Source organism: Equus quagga, chromosome 8 (assembly GCF_021613505.1).
Source record: "Equus quagga isolate Etosha38 chromosome 8, UCLA_HA_Equagga_1.0, whole genome shotgun sequence".
Lineage (NCBI taxonomy): Eukaryota > Metazoa > Chordata > Mammalia > Perissodactyla > Equidae > Equus > Equus quagga.
The window spans coordinates 118,928,104-118,950,759 of record NC_060274.1 but is presented as its reverse complement, the minus strand read 5'-3'; the positions used below and the strand labels follow the sequence as shown (position 1 = coordinate 118,950,759).

Sequence of the window (22,656 nt, the reverse complement as noted above, 5' to 3'; positions counted from 1 at the left end):
CTGGGCAGAGAGCCAGCAGTCTCACCAAGGTTTGACACACTCCATTGTCCTGAAACTGCTGAGCATCCAGAGCTTTGGGCCCTGGGCGCCTCTGCTGAATCCGCCTTTGAGAGGTCTGTGGAACACAGCGGAAAAGTCTAGACAGTGAATGCCTTTTCTGAATATGGTTTGTATATTCATATAGTAACATAAATCAGTGACAGTTAAATCGTGCTCTGTGCGTAATTTTCCATAAAGTAATCAAACGCAAACACTCAAGGACGATGGTGAGCTGTGGCAGTATCAGGGCCTCCAGCTGGGCCCCGTGTCTCGTCACCCTTGACGTCCCCCTCTGCTGGCCTCAGAACATCCGGTGCCTGCCCGCTCTGAGCTCCGCCTTTTCAGTGTGGACGGTCATGGTCCACCTGTGCGCCGGCTCAGGGGCCGCGGTGCCCATTCAGAGCCCTCCTGTCTCTCAAAGGCTCGCCTCCTGCTGCCGGCCCTAGTGATCTGTCTCGGATTTTAAAGATGAATTTCACTTTCTCACTTGAACCTTAGAACTGCATTGTCAGCTTTTTTTTTTTTCTAACTTCCCCTATGACTAAGCAGAAAGGGAGGAACCCACTACGATGGGAGCCTCTCCCTGAGGCTGTGCTTAAACCCCTAGGAACCTCTCGACAGGGAAATAGAAATAGATTTTTGGCAGTCAGGCCATCACTTGCTTGGGGATTTTGCTAATCATACTGTGATTAAATACCAGTGGTTTCTTTGCCAACCTTAGTAGCACTGGAATAATCCTTTGTTTGATCCTGTTTTCTTCTTTGAAAAGGTGTTTTTGAAAGCATTTGAAAGTCTATTGAAACAGTGTAGCTTTTTTGTCTTTTCTCCCCTCCGTTTCCTGCGTCTTGTGAATGCAGGTTTTTCCTAGAACAAAACAACCGGATATTTCAGACTTTGCTGGAGGTGTCCGCCAGTCAAGACAGAACTCTGACCGCCGAGCACGCCCGGGGCATGGGTCTAGACCCCCAAGGAGACCGGAGCTTTCTCATGGACCTGCTGGAGGCCTATGGCATCGATGTCATGTTGGTCATTGACAACCCCTGTTGCCCATAGGAAGAGTGAGCAAGGACTGGTGAGCCGCCTCACGTGGGGAGTTCACCCCAGGCCCCAGACGGCCTCCTTTTTTATTAAGTTGACACACAGGAATATTGTTTATACTTTCCGACAACTGTAATTTTTGCAATCTCCTCTTTTCCCTTCCTCCCTGGAGGTAAGATGAGGTCACCTTGGTTCTGTGTCCTGCTTTGCTAGGATGTTGGAAGCCACCACTTTCTCCAAGAGCTGCTTCCTGGTTTGGTCTTAGGAGTTTTCAAAGTAGATTCTCTCATCTCCTTGCTGACTGACTTGAGGGGATGTGGCAACGACCATACATCACTAGGAGTGGGACGAGCTCTGGAGACCCTGGGGTGAACTGTTCAGAAGGTCTGTATGGTCTGTGTCCCTTGCTGTACTCAAGAATGAGAAGTCTGTCTGTCTGGTGTGGCCTTGGATGCTCATCCGCCTGAAGGCGGAAGCTAAACCAGATGACTTTCAAGGTTTTTATCAGTTCTGGGAGTCCAGTCTTGGGATCAAATCCCTTTTCCTGTTTATTCGGGCAAATCTATGTCTTCTCTGTTCACGAGTAGAGACCTCAGAGGGAAAAAGGATGTTTCTGACACCAAGTAGGAGCTTCTCTAAGGACAGGATGACAGGGAAAAGTTGCTTATCAGTCAGCTGAAAACTAGAATTCTAGAATGAGGCCTTGAAGCTTTCCTCAAAGTAAGTTAATGGTGGCCAGTCGACTTAGTATTCCTCTTTCTCTGAATCTCCGCCTCTTGGGATAGGTTGGAGAATTCCTAACGGCCAGTGGTGGCCCTGGAGCTTGCAAGCAAATTCCTTTACAACTTAGTCTCCTTTAAGGGCTAACCATCCTCTGGGTATTTTTAAAGAGAGGCATCTGTTGCCACAAAAGGCAGAGTGGTTGAGGTTCTAGCAGGATAGAGACGAAGATGTTTCTTTATCCAGCAGAGTTCTCTGGAGGCGTTGCTAGCAGAGCCTCTGGATCAAAACAAAGATTTGTGCATGCCGTGACCTAGCAAGGATCTGAGCTGGTTCACCCGGGGGTTGGAGCATGTTAACAAGACTATGCCAGTTTTGAGCCCTCACAGACTTTTCCTTAGCAAAGATGACATTCCTTGAGCTCAGTAATTGGAGCCAGACACATAAAAGATTTGTTGGAGAGCAAATTTGATAGTGCCTTCACTCAGGAAAGTAGTCAGGAAGCCCTGGGTGTCAGTGATGAGTTTGTCTGCTTCCCTCTGGAATGTTCTGGTCTGGGACAGCTCCTGTCTCTCCCTGTCTCTTCTCTTTGGCTGGGTTTTGGGTGGATGCCACTTCAGTGAGACAGCAATTATTTGTTAACCATAGGAAGCCAACTCCTGTGAATAGAGTTAAGCTCTTTTGGGCCATAATTTAGGATTTTGACTTGGGATACTGGGTTATTGGTGACAAATAATTTGTTCCCCTTCACTCTGCCTGCCCAGCTCTGTTATCGGAATAGCCATCAATGTATCCAGGTCTTCGACCGGGTTCCAGCCAGGCTAACGTACACAGAAGGGAGAAAGAACTTTCAAATGGATGGGTCACATGTCTTAAGACTAGGTTTTTAGAGCTTATTCCTTTATTCAAAAATATTTTCACTGTAGCTCCTTGATAGGGAATTCAGGACTAAAGAAATTCATGTCTAGAAATGTGAACAGACTGATTAATCAAGGCAGCGTCTTTTATGTAAATACATAAGTAAGTTTGGGCATTAAAATGTAAACCATACAACTAATACATTTTTCTCCTCTGCAGTGTGGGTTTAGCCATCATTTCAATAATATATATGTTTACAAAAGAAAAAAATCTGTTTTGAAGCTGACGCTTCCCCACCATTTTTCTTGAAGAGTAACCGTCTCTTGCTCCTGGAGAAGGAGCGGCCTTTCTAACTTGGGTCAAGTAAGGGTACTTTTAGTGCCCGTAGGTTCAAGGTTTTCTAAGTTGGGGGTTAGGTGGTCAGAGGCAGGGGAAGGGGTGAAAGGGAAGGTCAGATTCTCTTGGAGGACACAGGCAGACCCTCTTTCTGTGGAACTGGGGAATTTGTTGGAAGAATGCTCTTTTTATGCACTTTTGTTTATTCACAGTCTTTCTGCATGCGACCGCTTCTGTTCTGTGGTCTAACTGCTAGCTCAGAAGTGCTGATGTAAAGGTAGTGGGGTGAAAATGAGGTTCCTGTGTTTCCCTTTGAATGGTGGCTCAGGGGTCCTGGGTTTTTTACTCCATCCTGTTGTAGGCAGCTGTCTGGCGTCTTGGTGCGTTCCCTGACACACTGCAGAGGGCTGGGGTGTGGGTGCCCCAGAAGGGAATGTACCTGTGAGGCAGTGCCATGTCCTAGGTCATCTGGAGCCTGGGCTCAGCTGACCCCAAAGCAGAACTTCTCCCGCCTCCCTGTATTCCTTTTAAGAGGGAACCCAAGGACTCAGTCCTTCCCTACATTGCCAGCTTCCTCGTGGGACCAGCACTCTCGTGCAGCGCCGCCTCTGCTTGGCCTAACAGCATGCTCGCTGGCTCTGTAGTTACCGTTGTTGCTGTTTATCGTCCCTCAAGTATTTCTTGCTTGGATTGTGATATGGAGCCTCTTGCTTCCGAGGTCACCTTTCGAAGATCTGCTTTGTATCCGACTCTGCTCCTGCCCCCTACCTTCTCCTCAATATCTCAAGTGAGCAGCACGGCCAGTGTCGTTTGCTGTCACTTCTCTGAAAGGGGAATTTGTTTGTGAAGTAGCAGGCAGGAATCCCTGCACAGTGACAGCTGAAGCTAGAAGCCACAAGGACCTGCTTTTCTGTCCGTGCTGAAATGTTTTCTGAGAAACCATCTGCTTTTGTTTGGAAGACATTGGTGAATGTCCCTATTCCCTGTCTTCTAGGTCGGTAAGCTCTGCGTTACCAGTGACATTATTAGCACTGACCTTTCAGAGCAGGGTTGGAAACCTTGACTGAGGTGGCCTTCTGCTCCTCTCTCGTGGGACCTCATCCCCTCCTGCCTCAGCTGGCTTGCTCCTTCTGGGGCACTTTCACCTGATCTAGTGCCATGCTGTGAGCCATGTGCTGATCAGTGGTTCCTGGGATCCTTGAGGCTGCCCTGTCATCCTTGAATCAGGAGAACTTCCAGATGGCAAGATTCCTTGTGGGTCCTGGAGTCTAGGCTTGGGCTTTGTTGATGTTCAGTAATATATGACAATGGCCTGTTAAAGTGGACTTCTTTCAATTTTGCAGGCTTGGCAGATGGTAATATTCAGCCTTGGGGACAATGTGCAGTTGTGCTCTGGCTTAGGACACTTTCTTCAGAAGGAGTCAGATAGGTAGGGCTTATTTTCTACCAGACCAAAAAGTATGGGCCAAATAATTTGTTAAGAATTAGCTTTGGCTTCAGTCAAGCCTGAAGGCCTTCTCGGGCCTGGTGTAGACCCATCCAATGTAAGTGTCCACCTGGGTCCCTGGACAGTCCTCAGTCAATCACTGCAGTGAATTAGAAGGCATTTGCCTCCCTCTCCATCATCCGTTGTGACATCTCTTCTTCCATTTGGCTGGGGAGGGGAAGCTGAACTCATTGATATATTGATAGAAATAATTCAGCATAGGAATTTGCATCTGTAACTTACCTTGTTTTGTTCCATGTGAAAATCAAGGTGGGAAATATAAGTGTAGCACAGAGTGCGGATAATTCTAAATACCACGTGTGAAGACTCATTTATCAGTGTAACTACCTATGATATGTTAGCTGGAAGATAAAGGTAAAGATAAATTAAATCCTAGCTGAATCACTGTTTTTCATTCTGGTGGCTCTGAGGATGAACTTGGTATTTATCTTGATACACTGAAAGCCCTTCAAACACCATAAAAAGATGAGATTATTCACCTTTAAACTGAGGCCCTTATGTAAAGGGCAATCATGAATTAACCTTTTAATGATAGTACAGCAACCGTTTTTGTTTTTTTTTTTTTAATGAAACTGCGTAGTCCACGGAATGGATTGAGATGCTTTTTCCAGCCCCAGTGCGGATCACACTTGCACAGGGAAACGGGTAGGGGAGGGTGGTGCTGAATAAAATGATAAGACAAAGTTCAGCGTGACAGGGAACTTTGTGACGACAGTTCTAAACGGGCAAAAAAGTTAATATGGGGAGCAAGATGTCATACATGGGCCTTATCTCCCTGTTAGGTTCCTGGCTAGTGAGCTCAGCATCCGTGAACAGTCCGCCCTCACACCTTCCCCCTGCCCTTCTCAGTTCTGCCCTGTGCCCTGCGGTGAGGACCCTGCACACCAGTGGCCGACCTTGGCAGGCCCAGTCCTGGCTGGCCCTACTCATTTCAGGAAAACTCTGTTCTCATTCAGGTGGGGGAAGAGAAGGAGTGGAGGCCTCCTGTTACTCCCAAGTCATGGATTTTTAATATTCCATTTTTGTTACTAATATACCTCTGTTTCCAGGAGCTATTGGAGCGCTGAGTATTGTGGGAAAAGGCTAACTGTGAAATAAGTTAATGTTTTTCTTATAAGAAATGGAAGTTTATTTTTATATCGATATTACTGTGTGTTGAATTGAGTATGCAGATGTTGAAAAGAAAGGAGATTTCAAAACTATAATCCTAGAAGAAATGGGCAGTTTTGGAATTTGGAAGCAACTGAGACCCCATGAAAGTTTTATTATTTAAATGCTTTGGAGAGTGAATAAGGAGACTGTGCTGTGAAATCCTAGCAGCGATGTTAGGAGATAAAGTTTGACAGTCCTAGGGAGGACAATAGACAGTCACCAACTTTAAATAAAACTCTTGGCCAAAGGGGGTAAATGTGAGAATGCTGATTATGAGGCCTTTTAACTGGTGGAGTGGGAGGCTGTTTTATAACTAGCACTTTAACTCATTTTTGGAGCTGGAATACAGGGGCAGTTGGATGAAACTGCACATTTAGAAAGGAAATAAGAATTTTCTAGTGCTATATAGAAAAATGATGGAGAACTAAAGCCCTGCTTTCATCTTTTTAGAGTTTATTCTAGAAGCTCAGTATAGCAGGGCTTTTAGAGGTAATAGGGTCTAAACTCAGAAAATTTATTTAATTACTAGAGGAGAAGGGTAAGTGTGAATTCCTTGCTGGGGGCAAAATGCGTCTTTAGAGTAATGATACATTTTCTCTGCTGTCTGAGGACGGCTGAGGAGGGCGGGGGTGGGCTGGGGGCTTAGAAAATAGCCAGGGATGAGCCACAAAATGAGAAATCCACACCGAGGTCACTGAGTTAGCTGATTGCTAATATATTTGACATTAGAGTGAAAACTTCCTTTGGCCAAAGTAAACAAAGATAAAAGTATAAAAAATTTTGAAGCTGGCATCAGGAAAAGAGTTTCAGTCCAGTGTGCCCACGAAGACCGAAAGTGCTGCAGGTGGAGGTTCTGGGCTTTTGAACAGACCAGGTGGGACACGTTAGGGGTGTAGAGTAGAGGAAAACAAAATTAACCTCCTTATTTACACCACACCTGTTGGCTAAATTTTTCATAGGTTTAGGAAATAAAATTTTTTGAAAAAGAAATAGTTGTAGCCTTGGAAAAACGGTTTTCCTGTTCTTTCCAAGTTCAGATCAGCATAGTCTGCCCGTCGCCTTCTATGTCAAACTCCCATTTCATTAACACCCAGCATAGGAGCTATAGCAATAAGAGACACTGAGTCTATTTTTGTTTCACGTCTTTACTGCCTAGTATGAAATTAGTAAGATAGCTGATAAATTTTACCCTGAATGCTATACATACAGGTATGTGGTTCTCTCTCTCTTTTCAGTGGTGATCATTTTAAAGGCCTAAAGAAAGCTGGGGTTAATCCTGAAGCTAAGAGTAAATGTTTCTTGAATTGATTTTGTTCTGTGGTACAAATAACATCTGTGTATATCATATCTGTATATATCTGAACCAAGTTGTGTGCAGAGAGGTTGATATAACTATATTTACAGAAAACAATTTTTACAATTAAAATTCACATTTTAACGTGAACATGTGTGCTGCAGTCCTTTACTAGTCCAAGAAACGTGGTTTGTAGGAAGGGATGCTGGCCCAGTGCGTGAGCAGAACCCGGGGGCTGAATGCCAACCTCACTCACAGTGGTGATGGTGGAAACCGGAGAGCTGGTGCCTACTCTCCTAGAGGCTGTGGTCTGGGATAAACGTTCTCCAGGTTAATGGAAACCAAAGTTGGGAATAAGCTGCCATCCAGAAAAGCTAGGACTAGGCAAACATACCCACTAAAGTTTTATTTCACTTTTAACCTTTTGGGGAGTTATTTTAAGGCAGTATAGAGTAAATTCCTCATAAATATTGTTGGATCTGTGTTCAAAGCTAGCTTGCTACTTCCCAAGCTACATGACCATATAATAATACCTACTTCCTAGGGTGATTGTGAGAACAGAATAAGTCAGCTGCTTGTGTAAAGCAGGGCACAGAGTAATTATAACTAACTATGTGTGCAAACTGCTATGGGGTTAAACAAAGGGCTTTATATTAAACTACTTAATAGAAAACGTCTACCTTTTTTTTAAATTTTTTAGCTGAGGAAGATTGGCCCTGAGCTAACATCTGTGCCAGTCCTCCTCTAATTTGTATGTGGGCCGCCACCACAGAATGCCCACCACCGAGTGGTGTATGTCCATGCCTGGGAACTGAACCTGGGCTGCTGAAGCAGAGCGTGCCAAACTTAACCACTATACCATGGGGCTCGCCTCATCTGCTGTATTTTTAATAGAAATCATCTTAGCTTTCAAGTGAAATTAGTCTGACAGAAGGTTTGTACTAAATGGGAGGCAGGGGGCTCAGGTTCTCCTTGGATGCCTCAGCATTCTGGGTTTGATGGACAAGGATCACACTGTCATGGCAGCATCAAGTGTCCTGTATGTGAACATTGTATGGAAGGACAATGGAAAGAACAAGGCAATAGACAATAAGGAAACCACATTCTCACAGGAAATAGTCTGAATCAAGAAAAAACTTGAACCAGGCACATTTATATTTAAAAATGAATAAATATTAATCTGGGTTAAACATCCTTCCCCAGCATATGTTCTGTCATCTTGACAGGAGGATTAGAATCATGAAATAAACAAACATACACACATGCTGGCAGCCTCTCGAGGAAGAAGCCAGATTCTGTGCTGGTCCTTTACACTCTGTTATGGAACCCAGACACGCTGCATCCTCTCGGCTCATGGAGAAACTTGATTTTCTTACGCCACAGAAGCCCCTCTCCCCTCAGGGGCAGTGTGGAGCGATCCTTACACTGCGTGTTTGGACTCACCTGGTACTTTTTTTTTTGGCAGAGCACAGCTCTTAACACCACTCTGAAGAATACAGAGCTCAGTAGGTCAGCCTTACTTTTTGGGCTCTCCACTCATGGGCTCTTTGTAGCTGCTTTATAATCCTTTAAAGCGCTGGTCTTCACCCTTCGGGGCATGCATGGCCACAGGTGTGCGTACTGTCCTAAAACAGACCTGCCTGGGGCTGAGCCTGGAGCTAGGGCCTGCCAGCTCTCCTTCCCTGCTCCTCCCTGCGCCCATCCCCTTGCTACAGAAAGGCAGAGGTTTCAGCCGGCTTACTTAGGGGCACTGCCCTCTGGGCTATAAAAACCTCTGGGCATCAAACAAGAGAAAACGGCGATGGTCCTATTAAAATTAAATGACTATAATGCCTGGCTAACAAATCCTTAGTTTCTAGTTCTCTGCTTTCAACAAACTAAAGGAAGATATAATCAGGCTGTTAATTTGATAGATACTGATTTTTAACATGTAACTCTGAGGGAATTCAAAGGACTGCATGACATTGGTTTAACAGAGTTGTCTCTGGCTCATCTACTTATTTATGTGCTTTATCTATAAAGAATGAAATGAAGAATACAATTGATGTTGAGTCCCATCTCAGCTGCAAATAATTAGATAAATGAACTAACTAGGAAGAAAGCATTCTAATAAAATGTTAATTTTTAATTACCAAAAATTTTATATTAATATTGCTTTAATCAATTGTATTTCAATAATTATAACATTTACTCTGTACTGAATTAATACTTAACTAAAAAAATTATTTTCATTTATATTTTTTGTTGGCAAGAAGATAAAAATATTTCAAGCATAGATTACATTATGATATTATTTGCTGAAAGTGGTATGGAAATACATATAAAAGAGAAAGTCAATTTAAAATTTCCAACTACGAGAGAACTTATTCACTTATTTTTGTAAATAATGAGTGTCAAATTGCTATGTATTTAAATTACACTGAAAATGTTTAAAAGAGTGATGTAACAGTTTTATTTTAAAATATCAATAGTTACATGACACCAGAAAGTACATACTTTGGCAACTCTTTAACTTCCCAGGAAAAATGTTAGATGTCAACTTAAAAGGGTGAGGGGATACATGATTTTTCAAAATGCTTTTAGGGAAGACACGAGCAGAACAGTGCGTGGACCACTGCTCACACTGTTTGTCCAGGTAGCAGGTAGGGTTGAGGGGACCTCCCTGGGGAGAGTGGCTGCTTTTTCAAAAATGCAGATTCCTGGCCTTCATCCCTGGATTGTTGTTTGGGTTCCAAGTAAGTCAGCGTTCAACATGCACCCCCGGTGGTTCTCATGCAAACCAACATTTAAGAAGCACTACTTTAAAAAAGTCAAATAAAAACTAGTATTTTACAGGATTTCAGCCATAGCTGAAGAGGGAAACACCTCACATGTTTGTGGATTGAGGGTAGACCTGAAATGAGCTAAATAAGAATCAGCTCACAAAGCAGCAGCACCCATGGAGAAGCCTAGAAGCAGGACAAGGTGGCGGGGAAGGCAGGAGCTTCCCTGAAGTCCTGGGACAGCCAAAGAGCAGGACAGGAACGCAGGGCACGACAGCCTAGGAGCCTGTTCTCCACTCTGCTCACCCTTGGGGAGACAAGGTCTAGCCCTTCTCCATCCACTGAGTGTGAGAATCTACTGGAACTAGCCTGAGGAAAATCAGTATGAGGCATCAACGGTCACACCAAAGTAAAAGCATGCGCTAACGGAAAGCCAACTGCAAAGCGGGTCGCACAGAGTACACTTCGGAAGCACTGCTAGAGAAGGGCAGGGGGTACTTGCCATAAAAGTGCCCTCGGGGTCCTCTGACAGCACTGTGGGGACAGGTGAGGCTTTGTTCCCGTTTGGTCCCACTGGTGGCCTAAGTGCAGTCCCAGAACGCCCGTCTCCTTCGTCTGTCACTGAGCCGTGCTCCGCAGCATCTGGTCCCTCCTCCTCGGATCACAGAAGAACTGCAGTTTCCTGGGGAGCAGTTTCACCTCCACAGGCATCGCTTCATACTCCTCACTGTCGATGCTAAAAGAGCCCGCCGTTCCCTGTGGAGAGGAAAATATTCGGAACAGCTCACGCCTGAATCAGCCGGAATTCTGTGATCACTATGGCACCAGAGCAGGTCATTATGGAAAACACCCTCCTCTCTGAGGATTTATCCTGACGTTCTTTTAAAAAATATATTTCAGTGCCTTTGCTGGGTCTGGAAATATCCCAATCCATCAAAAAGGGGTTTTTTTTGGTCTCTATCACCTCCCAGAGTTTGAGATTTAAGAAACAAGGTTAAAGTTTTCAAATATTTATTAAAAGACAGGGGTCCCAGGGCTGGCCCTGTGGCCTGGTGGTTAAGTTTGCCACACTCCACCTCAGCAGCCCTGATTTGCGGGTTCAGATCCCGGGCGCAGACCTACACTACTCATCAGCCATGCTATGGCAGCAACCCACATACAAAATAGAGGAAGACAGGCACGGATATTAGCCAGGGCCAGTCTTCCTTAGCAAAAACAGGAGGATTGGCAGCAGATGTTAGCTCAGGGCTAATCTTCCTCAAAAAGACGAAAAAAAAAAGGAATTCACAAACATATACAGTCATGCCTTATTTAATGATGTGGTGAGGGAGACGTGTTCTGAGAAATGTGTCAGGTGATTGTGTCATTATGCAAACGTTATAGAGTGTACTTATACAAACCTAGAGGGTGTAGCCTACTACACACCTAGGCTATATGGTACTAATCTTATGGGACCACCATCGTATATGCGGTTCAGTGTTGACTGAACTGGTTATGTGGCGCATGACTATAATATGTTATATGTCCTTCTTAGCCCTAGTCCTTCTCAAATGAAAAGCAAGAAAGCTAATTCTCTTAGGAGAGCCATCATGTCCGCTTGATTCTTTTTATGGTTCTTCTTTAGGACTGACTTAGTTTTATACCTAAGGTGCATCAACATCATTATAGATTCTATGAAACCCTCCCATAACTCATGCATTTAATTCAACATGTGCTATGTTGAAAGTAGGGTGCCACCCACTGTGGGCATACCTTCTGTTCTACCTACAATCCTTTTCGGAAACAGAAGTATAATGGCCACAAGTCCTCAGAGGTGATCTGTAGTAACTCTTTTTCCTGAGGTATTACTAATAGAATAACCACACAATTTAGATTACATTTCTTCTTTTCCACTTATATAGGTTATTCTACTAAGCTTGGCACTTCACAATACAGAAAAATTTAGTGCCATCTTGAGAACTGTTCTCACATCCTTTATAAAAAATGTGATGGAGGAATCCACTATTAACATTTGCCAACTAGAGAATTCTCTGTGTGTTATCTTAGAGTAACACTTGGCATAATTTACATCCGGAAAAATAAAAGATCAGGAGACCTAAAGATCACTTTACAGAAGCTTGACTTAAGAACCTTGGAAGTCTTCAGGGTCCAACTCTAAATCCCGGACTCAGAGGGGATTCCACATCTCTTCAGGTCTCCCTCATATAACCCAGGGCCTGGCAAATGCTTGGCACAGCCTAGGCGCCTAAATGAGGGTCTGTTAATAGAGAGGAAGGAGGAAAAAAGCAGAAAGGAGGACAGATCAAGACAGAAGCAGAAGCTGGGGGCAGCGAACCCCCTGCTCACCTCGGGAAGCAGCAGAGTGCACTGGCTGGCCTGGAGACACTCGGTGCCCTCGGCATACAGCGTGGGGTCCTTCACCTTCTTACTTCTGTCGGTACAGGAAAAAGCAAGCTTAGAAACCAGTGCTGGCAAATGCATCACATTGCAAGAACATAGCAAACTCTTTCCGTCTTTTGATGAGATTAAATAGGTAGACTCACGATCTGTTGAACCGTGGGGTTGTGTGAGTAGCTTTCCCACAATGACTCTTGCTTAGCGCTGGGATATATTCTAGACTGACGTTTACTTGCTGTAGAGACTGTGCATGAGTTACGACTGGGTGACTTTCTCTGACTTGTTCTTTATTTTTAAATAGTTCCACATGTACCTAATTCTTGGGCTACTAAAAATCCCAAATTTAAAAATTAGATTAAAATTAAATTTTTTAGGAAAAGCACTAAACTTCTGTTATTTGGTACTACTTGTAAGTATATTACTTGAAGAAGAAAATATTTTCACTCCAATTTAAAGTAGATATTTCCTTTATAGATATGAACAACCAGTCTTAGAAGTTCTCTGATGAGTCTCTCTATTCCTGTCTTGGCATACTACATCTTTACCTTGACTAAATGGCTTGAGTAAAACTATAGGCTGTGTATCCACACACAATCCATCTCAAGTATGTATGTATACCCTTTACGGCTAGTCATATAAAGGAGAAAAAGAATAAAAGCTAATCCAAGTAAATCATTAATTGACAACAGTAATTCTTTAGTATATGCAACTTCTTCAGAGTTTTCTAAAGCAACTTCACAATATTCTGATACCCAGAGGAAACAGACATCACTTGATTTCACTTCCTATAGAGACCAAAAGGAAGCCCTTATTGCTGCTGATGAAGATGATAGCAATAACATGGAACATAATGACTTCATTTAACTTAAGCAATATAGCTGGTTTTTCTTTCTATTTTTGGATGTCAGTTTTATGAAAGAGATTCAAATATAGTGGCCCCACTGGCCAGACTCTCAATTAAGACTGTGTGTGGCTTCTGGACCCTCTAGGAGAAGGGAAAGGCTTTTTCCCTCTTCTTTTTACTGCAGATACAGCAAGTAAATCAAAGGCTGCAGAACCAGCTATTCAGCATCTGAAGAATTTGTACCAAAGGCGAGAACACCACAAACTAATGAAAGACATTCTGCTGTGGGTGCTGGTGCAGATAATGAAGTAGCCATGGAGACCCAGCCACTGCAGCAGAAATGTCTGATCCTTAAATGGGCACGAGAGGGAGCTGTGAGACAAAGCACAGAAACGGAGCTGAGCAGATTCCCAGTTGGCATGGCAACACGCTGGCTCCTCAGATGCTATGAAGACTGATGGAGGGTTTAGAGCATTCTTAACCAGTAAAACTCTGGCAGAGGTAGGGCTTAACAAATCAGGCAGGACCTGGAAGGCTATTTTGTAGTGGAAAGGGGAAAAAAGCCTGGAAAATGTCCAAAGTACTCAATACCTTTTCAAGTTTTCCATTAATGCCCTGGGAATAGGACAAGGTGGACTGACATGAACAGTAACTGATACTGTAAAGTGCTTCACAATGAAAAAGACTTTCCCACACATTCTCTCATTTGAGACTCAAAAACCATCCTGAGATAGTTAGAGATATTCCATTCTATACACCGGGAAAAGAATTCAGAGAACTTAGATGATTTGTCCAAGTCATGAGGCCAGAAGTGGCAGAATCGAGATTTGTCTCTAGCAATTTTGACCCTGAAGCCAAAATTCTGGACACTATACCATGCTACACTGAATTCTCTCATTTCAGTTGCAAAGCAAAGACTGCTCCCATACTCTGATCTTCCCAAAATGAGCAGGGAAGGCCAAAGTAGGAGAGGTGCATGCATACATGTCAACGCAAATGAAAAAAAGAAAGCTACAGTTCCCAAATGAGACAAGTCCTTTACTGGGTCTCTGTCGTAGACTTCAGGGGCACTCTGAATGGTAAAATCCAAGAACACAAACTACTTAAGCTCATTTCCTGCAAGCCCCAGTCCACTCACCCCGTAGTTATGAAGTCTCCTTTGCTGACAGTGTCAGGTTCAATGCAGATGTTCATAAAGTCTTCTTTGCTCTAAAAAGGTTAGAAGACTAACATGAATAATCTAAATTTTGGCTAATGCAGCCTGTTGTTCGTATTTCAAAGCTGTGTATTATATAGGGGACTTTACTTTTAGTGACTTAGTACTGAATATATTTTCAGTTCTTTTTTTTTTCTTTTTACATTAAGACCTTTACTAGGGTCTGATTCACATACTATAAAATTCATATCCATTGCTTGCTTGTTTGTTTTTTACTACATACATAAGCTAAATAAAATCTCAGGTTTGGAGGTTTGTAAGGTTCTGTGACTCACTAATAATCACAACTGCGGCCGTCTCCAGGAGGCCCTCCCTCGCAGGCCACGCTTTCCGCGCCTCTGTTGCAGCAAGTCTCCATCCTTACTGTACGCCAGCATCACACCACATCTGCTGGATCAGCTTCTTGGTGTGGAGAGCCCAAGAGTGTGTTTTTCTAAACGCTCTACACGCAAATTTGGTACGCAGCCAGAGTTGGAGAGCAGCAATCCATTTATGCCATGGTAATGTTTTAAAAACTCTCCATTCCCAACCACAGAAAGCTCTGGAAGAACTGAGCTACAAGGAAGTGGCTATAAAAACAGACGTGGTTCTTGTACCATTCCCCCAATTAACTACCAGTCAGTGGGCCCTCTATAAATCAATCCCAACACTTCTGTGTCTGCTTCAGATAGAGGTTTTGTTTCTTTTTGGACAACCCACAGGCCTCTGAGAGCCAACAGCCCTTGCCTAAGATTACAGGCTACAACTTGACCTCTCAACGAGGAATTACAAGACACGGAGGGAATGACTTTGCTCTCCGTTCACCTTTTATTCAACAACAGCTTATCGAGTGTCAGTTACATACCATGAACTCTTCTAGGTGCTTGGGCTATAGCAATGAAGCAAAACCCCAAAATTTCTGCCTACTAAGAACTTACATTCTACTGGGGAAGGTAGCGGGGATAAACAGAACAAAAAAAACAACCAAAAGAATACATTACAGAGTATGTTAGAAGTATGGCAGAGTCTATCAGTATAAAAATAGTAAACTGTGAAATATATATGTTAGCATAAATGGTAAATTACAGAGTATATTAGTAAATAAGTATATGAGAGAAATGAGATAAAAGACCTACAGCAAGGAACACCAAGTGGAATTGGTGGTAGTGATGACATTTTTAACTAGGGGTCCAGGTAGGCCTCATTGAGTCAGTAACCTCTGAGCAGAAACCAGAAGAAGGTGAGGGAATTAGCAATGTGGATATCCAGGGTAGTGGTTCTCAAACTTTAGCAAGTATGACCTGGAGGACTTGTTAAGACTCAGACTCTGGCCCCATTCTCAGAATTTATGGTTCAGTAGATCTGGGGTGAGGTCCAAGAATTTTCACTTCTAATAAATTCCCAAATGATGCTGATCTAAGGACCACATTTTGAGAACCACTTGTCCAGAGAAGAGTGATCCACACAAAGAGAACTCCCAGGGCAGGGGCCTTAAGGTGGGAGCACGCCTGACATGTGAAAGAACAGCAAGGAAGCCAGTGTGGCTGGAGGAGAGTGAGAGAAGGGGACAATAGGAGACGAAGTCAGAGAGGAGGGGAGCTTGGCCAGTTGGGCCTTAGAGACCATTGGAAGGAACTGGCTGTTAGGCTGAGTGAAATGAGGAGCCACTGGAAGGTTCTAAGCAGAGAAATATGATCTGGCTTCATTTTAAAAGGATCGTTCTGGCTACTGTCTTCAGAGTAGAATGAAGGGGGAAAAGGAAGAAGCAGGGGGACCACTGCTGTCCTAATCCAGGTGAAAGACAATGGTGGATTAGATCAGGTAGTGGTAGAGATCAGATGGTTTAGATCAGGTAGAAGTGGAGATACAGTGGTTTAGATCAGGCAGAGGTGGAGATCTCATGGCTTACATCAGGTAGTGGTGGAGATCTGGTGGTTTAGATCAGGTAGAGGTAGAGATCTGGTGGTTTAGATCAGGTAGAGGTAGAGATCTGGTGGTTTGGATCAGGTAGAGGTGGAGATCTGGTGGTTTAGATCAGGTAGAGGTAGAGATCTGGTGGTTTAGATCAGGTAGAGGTGGAGATCTGGTGGTTTAGATCAGGTAGAGATGGAGATCTGGTGGTTTGGATCAGGTAGAGGTAGAGATCTGGTGGTTTAGATCAGGTAGAGATCTGGTAGCTGAGATCAGGTAGAGGTGGAGATCTAGTGGCTTAGATCAGGTAGAGGTGGAGATTGTGTGAAGTGCTGGCAGTATTTAGAAGATGAGGCCACCAGGACTTCCTCAAAGCTTAGATGTGAGGAAAAACAGAGTAGCCAAGAAGCTCCAAGATGCATGACCTGAACAACTGAAAGAATGGAATTACAGTCAACCGCAGTGGGGGGAAGTCATGGATCCAGCCGGTTTCAAGGGCTGGAGGGAAGATAAGAAGCTCAGTTTTGGACATGCTAAGACTGAAATGTATATTAAACACCTAAGAGGGTGAGTTAAGTAGATAGTTAGAGACACAATTCTAGGATTTGTCTTTTGCAACTGATGCAAGTGCAAAAATCAATGTATCGTACTAACTTGACAGATTAAATGAGAAACCTTATCTCAATAGATGCTGGAAAGGTACTTGATAAAATTAAATATCCATTCATGATAAAAACTCTTAACAAAGTAGGAATAGAAGGGAACTTCTTTAATCTGATAAAGAGTATCTAAAAAGAACCCCATCAAACTGAAGAATGGAGCAGTGAAACCTGTATCTCTAGATCAGGAACAAGAGAGTGCCGCCTGCTATCACTGCTTCTATTCAACACTGGATTGAGGTCCTAGCCAATGGCGGTAAGGTAAGATAAAGATTTGAAGGCTAAGTATTTGAAAGGAAAAAGCAAAACTTGCACTGTGCGCAGTTGATATGATTGAATCCATAGAAAATCCAAAAGAATCCACAGATAAACTTAATATAATTAATAAGAATTTAGTTAGGTTGCTGATTCAGCATCAATATAAAAAATCAATTACATGTCCATCTACTAAATCAGATAGTTAAAAAATGACATTTTAAGAGATGCTATTTATAATAGCATCAAAAGTTGAGATAACCAGCAAAAGACAGAATGTTATAGAGAAAACAATAAAACTTCATTGAAAGACATTAAAAAAACTAAAAAAAATGAAGATAGGCCATATTCATAGAAGAGTCAATTATCATAGTGTCATTTCTCCTCAAATTGATCTACAGATACAATGTAATCTTGATCAATATTATAACAGATTTTTACATGGAACTTAATAAAATAAGCATTCTAAGAGATTTATAGAGGTCAAAGAGCCAAGAATAGCCAAGAGACTCTTTAAGAAGAAAAACACAGAGGGACTTATAAAATGATAATTATTAAGAGAAGCATGGTACTAGCACAAGCAGAGACAAAGAGAGCAATAGAACAGAACAGAGACTGGAGACATTTCCATGTGCACAGATGCTCAATGTATGACAGAGGTCACTGCAGATCACTGGGGGCGGGGGACGGACATTTCAATAAATGGTGCTTGGACAACTGGCCTTTTTCATAGATAGAATGTAAAATTGGATGTTTACCTCCATCATTCTTTTTGGGAATATTTCTTTTTTAAATAAAAGTGGAATCATTCGATGCAAATAATTTTAACCTGGTTTTTCACTTAACAATATATGAACATCTTTTCATGTCAATAAATAGAACATTTTAAATAAATGTACCAAAATGTACTTGATCAGTCCCCTGATTACTCTGTTTCATATATTTTGCTATTATAAATACCATGAACATAGCTGTACAAGAGATTCTAATTTTTACACCTTCCACAACCCCAAAGCCTCTTCATACTCTGAATGGACTTTTTTTAATGATGAATGAACATTTTGAGCTATTACATGGCAGCTTCATTGTCTTTGAATATTTTATTGCACTTGCTTTTATTTTTACAAAGAGGTGTGGAAAAAAGAAAATGAATGCACCGCTACTAGTGATAAGCAGCGCAGCATCACATACTTTTATAATTGGCACAAAGATAAAAAGCAGTCAGCATTCTGAATGTGGCTAATCTTGAGCCACAATCGCACACTCGCTGAACTCAATCCGTTCATTGGTATTCAATCATCAGAGAGAAGAACAAGGTTAAAGAACATGAACAAAATACTGGAAATACATATTATCAGAGATTGTGTATAAAGGAAATGTATAATTAGAAATCTTATCTTTTTTAAATTCCTCTGGAACACAATCTATTTTTTTACCCTTAATACATTCACTTTCACCAATGTTTTCAGGATCCCATTGTGTAAGAAATAAGGGACTGTCTACATTATGAATTCATCTGATTATTTCTGTGGGATAAATTCCTAAAAATATACTTAACTGGGCCAAGGGTATGCTTATATTTTAGATGCTTCATATACACCGCCAAGATGCCATCGAGTAAGGGTGTTCTGATTCACATTTCCACTAGAAATATGCAAGTCTACCCATTTCCCCACCCACACCAACAGTGAACACTGGCATGCTTTTGAATCTCTGACAATTCAACAGTTACTATATTAATTTGCATTTCTTTGATGTTGAGCACTTTTTCTGTTTCCTTACCTATAAAATGCAGATAAAAGTTAGATCTACCTGATAGTGTAGTACTTATGAGGATTACATGAGTGGATATTCTGTAAATTTCTTAGGCCAGGGCCTAGCATCTAGTAAATATTCAGCAAATATAAACTACTTTTTCATGTTCATTTCTTTAATGAATTTCTAGTCTTTCCCTTTGCCTATTGTTTACATTAGTCCTTTGCCCATTTCTTGTTGATTTATCCTAAGAGTTTGTTATAAAGGAAAGCTATACCCCTGTTCTATCACATTCTAATATTTCTCCCACTCTGTCATTAAAAATTTTGTTTATAGTTTCTTTTTTAATTATAAGTAGACAAATGCATCAGTATGATTTTTGCCTTAGGTGCCCTGCTTAGAAAGGCCTTGTCCTCCCCAAGCTTATACTGATCATCACTTAGATCTCACTCTAATGCTTTAATGGTTTTCTTTTTTACAGTTACAGCTGGAATTAATTTAGAAGGAGAAGGAAGCTGTCATCCAAATGTTATGCAATGGACACATATTACCTTTATCATTAGAAAACCGCTCAATACTCTGAATATTAATATTAGAATCACACATCTCACCACCTTCGTCTCATCCATCTTGCTCGTTCATACCTTCATCACTACTCTCAATTCCAGGTGCCCATGTTCAGACTGACCAGGTCAATTGTGAACACATTACTTTGATTTGCTTACAACCTGATCAAGTCATTAGTCCACAGTTAAGGTAACTTTTCTATTGGCATTCTCACTAAATAAACTACTAAGGTTTTCTCTATACCAGGGGTCAGTAAACTTCTTCTCTGAATGGCCAGATGGTAAACGTTTTAGGCTCTTGGGTCATACAGTTCCCGTCGTAACTACTCAACTCTGTCATTGTAGCACGAAAGTGGCCACAGACAACATGTATGTGACTGAATGTGGCTGTGTTCCAATAAAACATGACTTGTGGATGTTGAAACTTGAATTCTGTATACTTTTCACATATCACAACATTTTATCCTTCTTTTGATTTTCTTCCAACTATTTAAAAATATAAAATCAATTCTTAGCTCTGGGCTATAGAAAAACAAGTGGCAGACCCGTTTGCCAGCCCTGCTTTATTTCAACTTTCTTAGTGTATTGTCTATAGCAGTGCTATCCAGCAGAACTGTCTGCATAATGGGAATGTTTTATACCTGTGCTTTCCAATACAGTAGCTACTGCCACACAGGGCTATTGAGCACTTGCAACATGGCTATTGTGACTGAAGAAATGAGTTTTAAATTTTACTTAATTCTAACTAATTGAAGTTTAAATTTATATAGCCACATGTTGCTAGTGGCTACTGTATTGGACAGTACCTGTCAATAGATCAGACTCAAAAAAGCAATGTGTAAATACAGATATAAATGTATGTGTATACATATACACATAAGCATGTATGTATATATATTTTTCTCCTGGGGACCTAAATTTACATAATTAATGTAGTCACAAAAATGGTGAATATTTATTCAAGTAAAAGTTGCACAATTTTTTATTCCTGTGACAAATGAGAGCAGGCTAACTTTTTGTTTCTAAAGCCTTTTTCCTTCAGTCCCCTGAAGGTAGGGAGCTTGGTGACCGCTACTAAGCAATGCGCAGAATACTGGATCAGAGCCCCTAAGCTTTTAGGCCACTACTTTACTTTGCTATTTCTTCTCGTTGCTACTGTTCCTTAAAAGCACCCCACATCCTCTTTTTCCTGATCCTTTCCTCTCTATCCCAAGGTAAAAATGAAAATACTGAATTAGTGGAAGAACATGTAGCCTTTGTCACTTTTCTCAGACACCAAAAACTTTTCTAATAAAAAAGCACACTTACTGTCAGGTCAAGCTGACTGTTCCGCGTTGTGATGGACAGTTCAATGGTGGACAGCTGCACTTCTTCCCAGGCCTCTGGGCCCACCTCTCGGGAGAGGGCTGTGTGAATGCATTAGATACAGGTCAATTTCTTCCATTAACATTTCACTACTCCACCACCAACGGCTGGCTGCCAGCTGCTCAGCCCAGCCTCCCAAGCCCATCTGCTGACTCTCCACCTTGGTTTTCTTTATTTCCTGGTTCTTATACATGGGATAAAGGGCCATGCTCAAAATGCAATCTCTATGCCTAAAACGTCCCTACCAAAGCAGCCACAATAACATACAGGTCAGTGACAGAAAGAGGGAGCCACTGTTTGTCACAAGTGACACAGGCTGTTCCCCTTCACGGGACATGTCTGTGCTGGTTTGAGCTCTGCTCTGACACACGGAAGGTTAAATGCAGTGACCCCTGAAAGGCATCTCCTGCTCTAGCTAAGTCTCTGTCACCGATCTTGGGGGCCTGCTTTAGGTGGTCCTGAACTGACCAGGGCTCTCCCCTTCAGTCACCGTGCTGCTCACCGTCCTGCGGTTGTGCCCAGTATGACGCAAGCCTCCGTAATATTCTCCTGTACAAGGAGGGCCGTGGAGGGGTCTCTTCTGCTTCCCTGGAAGGTCTCTCTGTAGGTCCCATGTATGAGATAGAGGCTTGATGAATCTGAGGCCACTCCTTTCAATGTGAAGAGAGAAATACTTTTGTCATGCACTCAGTTCCAAACTCTTGGAGTTTCTCTCTGCAAAGGATAGTATTCTACCTATAGCTGCTAGAAAGCTAACTAGTCATCTCCTCTCATTGGATGGAATTATCTCTAATTTGAAGCATGGAATCCTCCAGCTTTCTTTGCCCATTAAAGGCCTATCTTGAAAGCCATGAACTCTGTGACTTGCTGCCTCCTCTGCTCTCTCCAACATGGAACAGAGAGGAGATCCAAGTGGACTAACAACCACTGCTTATAATTGTCCAAAAGAAACCATCAATATGAATGAGCATAGAATCATCCCATAATAAATTTATCTTTGGTTTACAGATGGTGACACAAAAATGAAATTGATAAAATCCAGTTGCATCAACTACCTTCTTCACTTCTGGAATCATACTCCACACAAAGGCCAGAATGGTTTTGCGCAGATGCAAAATCCAGCCAAGGCTTCTCACTCCTGCTTCAAACATCATCATTCTCATGCTCTAGAATTTTTCTCTTTTACTTCCTGAGGACCCCAAGTCCAGTGTCATCATGGGTCTCATCAGTGTCCACAGGAATAATTAAAACAACACCCTAGTCTCTCAGCCCTTGACATCACCCCTAATCCATCACAGCCATCCATTTCCATGACCACATCCTGGTCCTTATGGGTACCCAGAACTAGTCCGTCTTGGCAATCTAAAATCTTGATATCCTATTCTCTCATCACATCCCATATTCTTCTGTGCCCTTTGTCTCTTATGGTGAACTACTCCTCTGTTCTCAAGCTTCCACTGGGTGAATTACAAAAGAGTAATAATTCTGACTTCTTACTCTATTGCTTACTCACCCCACCCCAGGTCCTGAAGGACCACTGCATACACCCAGCCCCCTCTTCTCTCTCTCTCTCTCTGAACGTGGCCGTCCTGGGGACTCACACACCCACTGCTTCTCATGCAGTAAGCTCACCATGGTGCTGTCTGCACTGAAGGAGATGTTTTAAGTGGGTAACTTCAATTTGGACTGTTAGGCAATCAGACTGTGACCACATATCTAAGCTGGGGCCTTCACTCCTGCTGACAAGTATAAAGCTGATATTTGGATCTCCATGTGCCTGGTTCCTACATTTGTTTTCATAACTTGGTTCAAGCTCAGAAGAGGAAGAGAGGGCTGTTATTTTTTGGACCTGAAGATCCTAACCACAAGTTTTCAATCACTTTGAGAATTCCAGTCTGTAACCACACCACTTTCCCTCAGTACCAAATTAACAGTCAATTACTTTAAATCATTCTCTTTTTCCATCACTCTTGGTTGTCTTGTCACCATTCTTCCATAATATA

General features: G+C 42.3%; 2 protein-coding genes across 3 annotated transcripts in view; one reads left to right on the top strand and one right to left on the bottom strand.

The window, feature by feature from the left end:
• DENND11 (DENN domain containing 11) overlaps positions 1-7,094 on the top strand; it is a 40,976-nt gene extending 33,882 nt beyond the window's left edge. Inside the window, exon 9 of the mRNA XM_046669504.1 lies at positions 897-7,094. Coding sequence (XP_046525460.1) covers positions 897-1,092 — 196 coding nt within the window. The 3' untranslated portion in view covers positions 1,093-7,094. The remainder of the gene's footprint in view (positions 1-896) is intronic.
• Positions 7,095-9,048: 1,954 nt separating this feature from the next.
• The window catches only part of AGK (acylglycerol kinase), an 87,280-nt gene continuing 73,672 nt past the window's right edge, over positions 9,049-22,656 (bottom strand). For both annotated transcript variants that reach the window (XM_046670086.1, XM_046670085.1), the window contains 5 exons: positions 21,156-21,303; positions 20,597-20,694; positions 14,086-14,156; positions 12,053-12,137; positions 9,049-10,462 (listed from right to left, as the gene is read on the bottom strand). In XM_046670086.1, the coding sequence (XP_046526042.1) occupies positions 10,325-10,462; positions 12,053-12,137; positions 14,086-14,156; positions 20,597-20,694; positions 21,156-21,303 (540 nt within the window). In that variant the 3' untranslated portion in view covers positions 9,049-10,324. The remainder of the gene's footprint in view (positions 10,463-12,052; positions 12,138-14,085; positions 14,157-20,596; positions 20,695-21,155; positions 21,304-22,656) is intronic.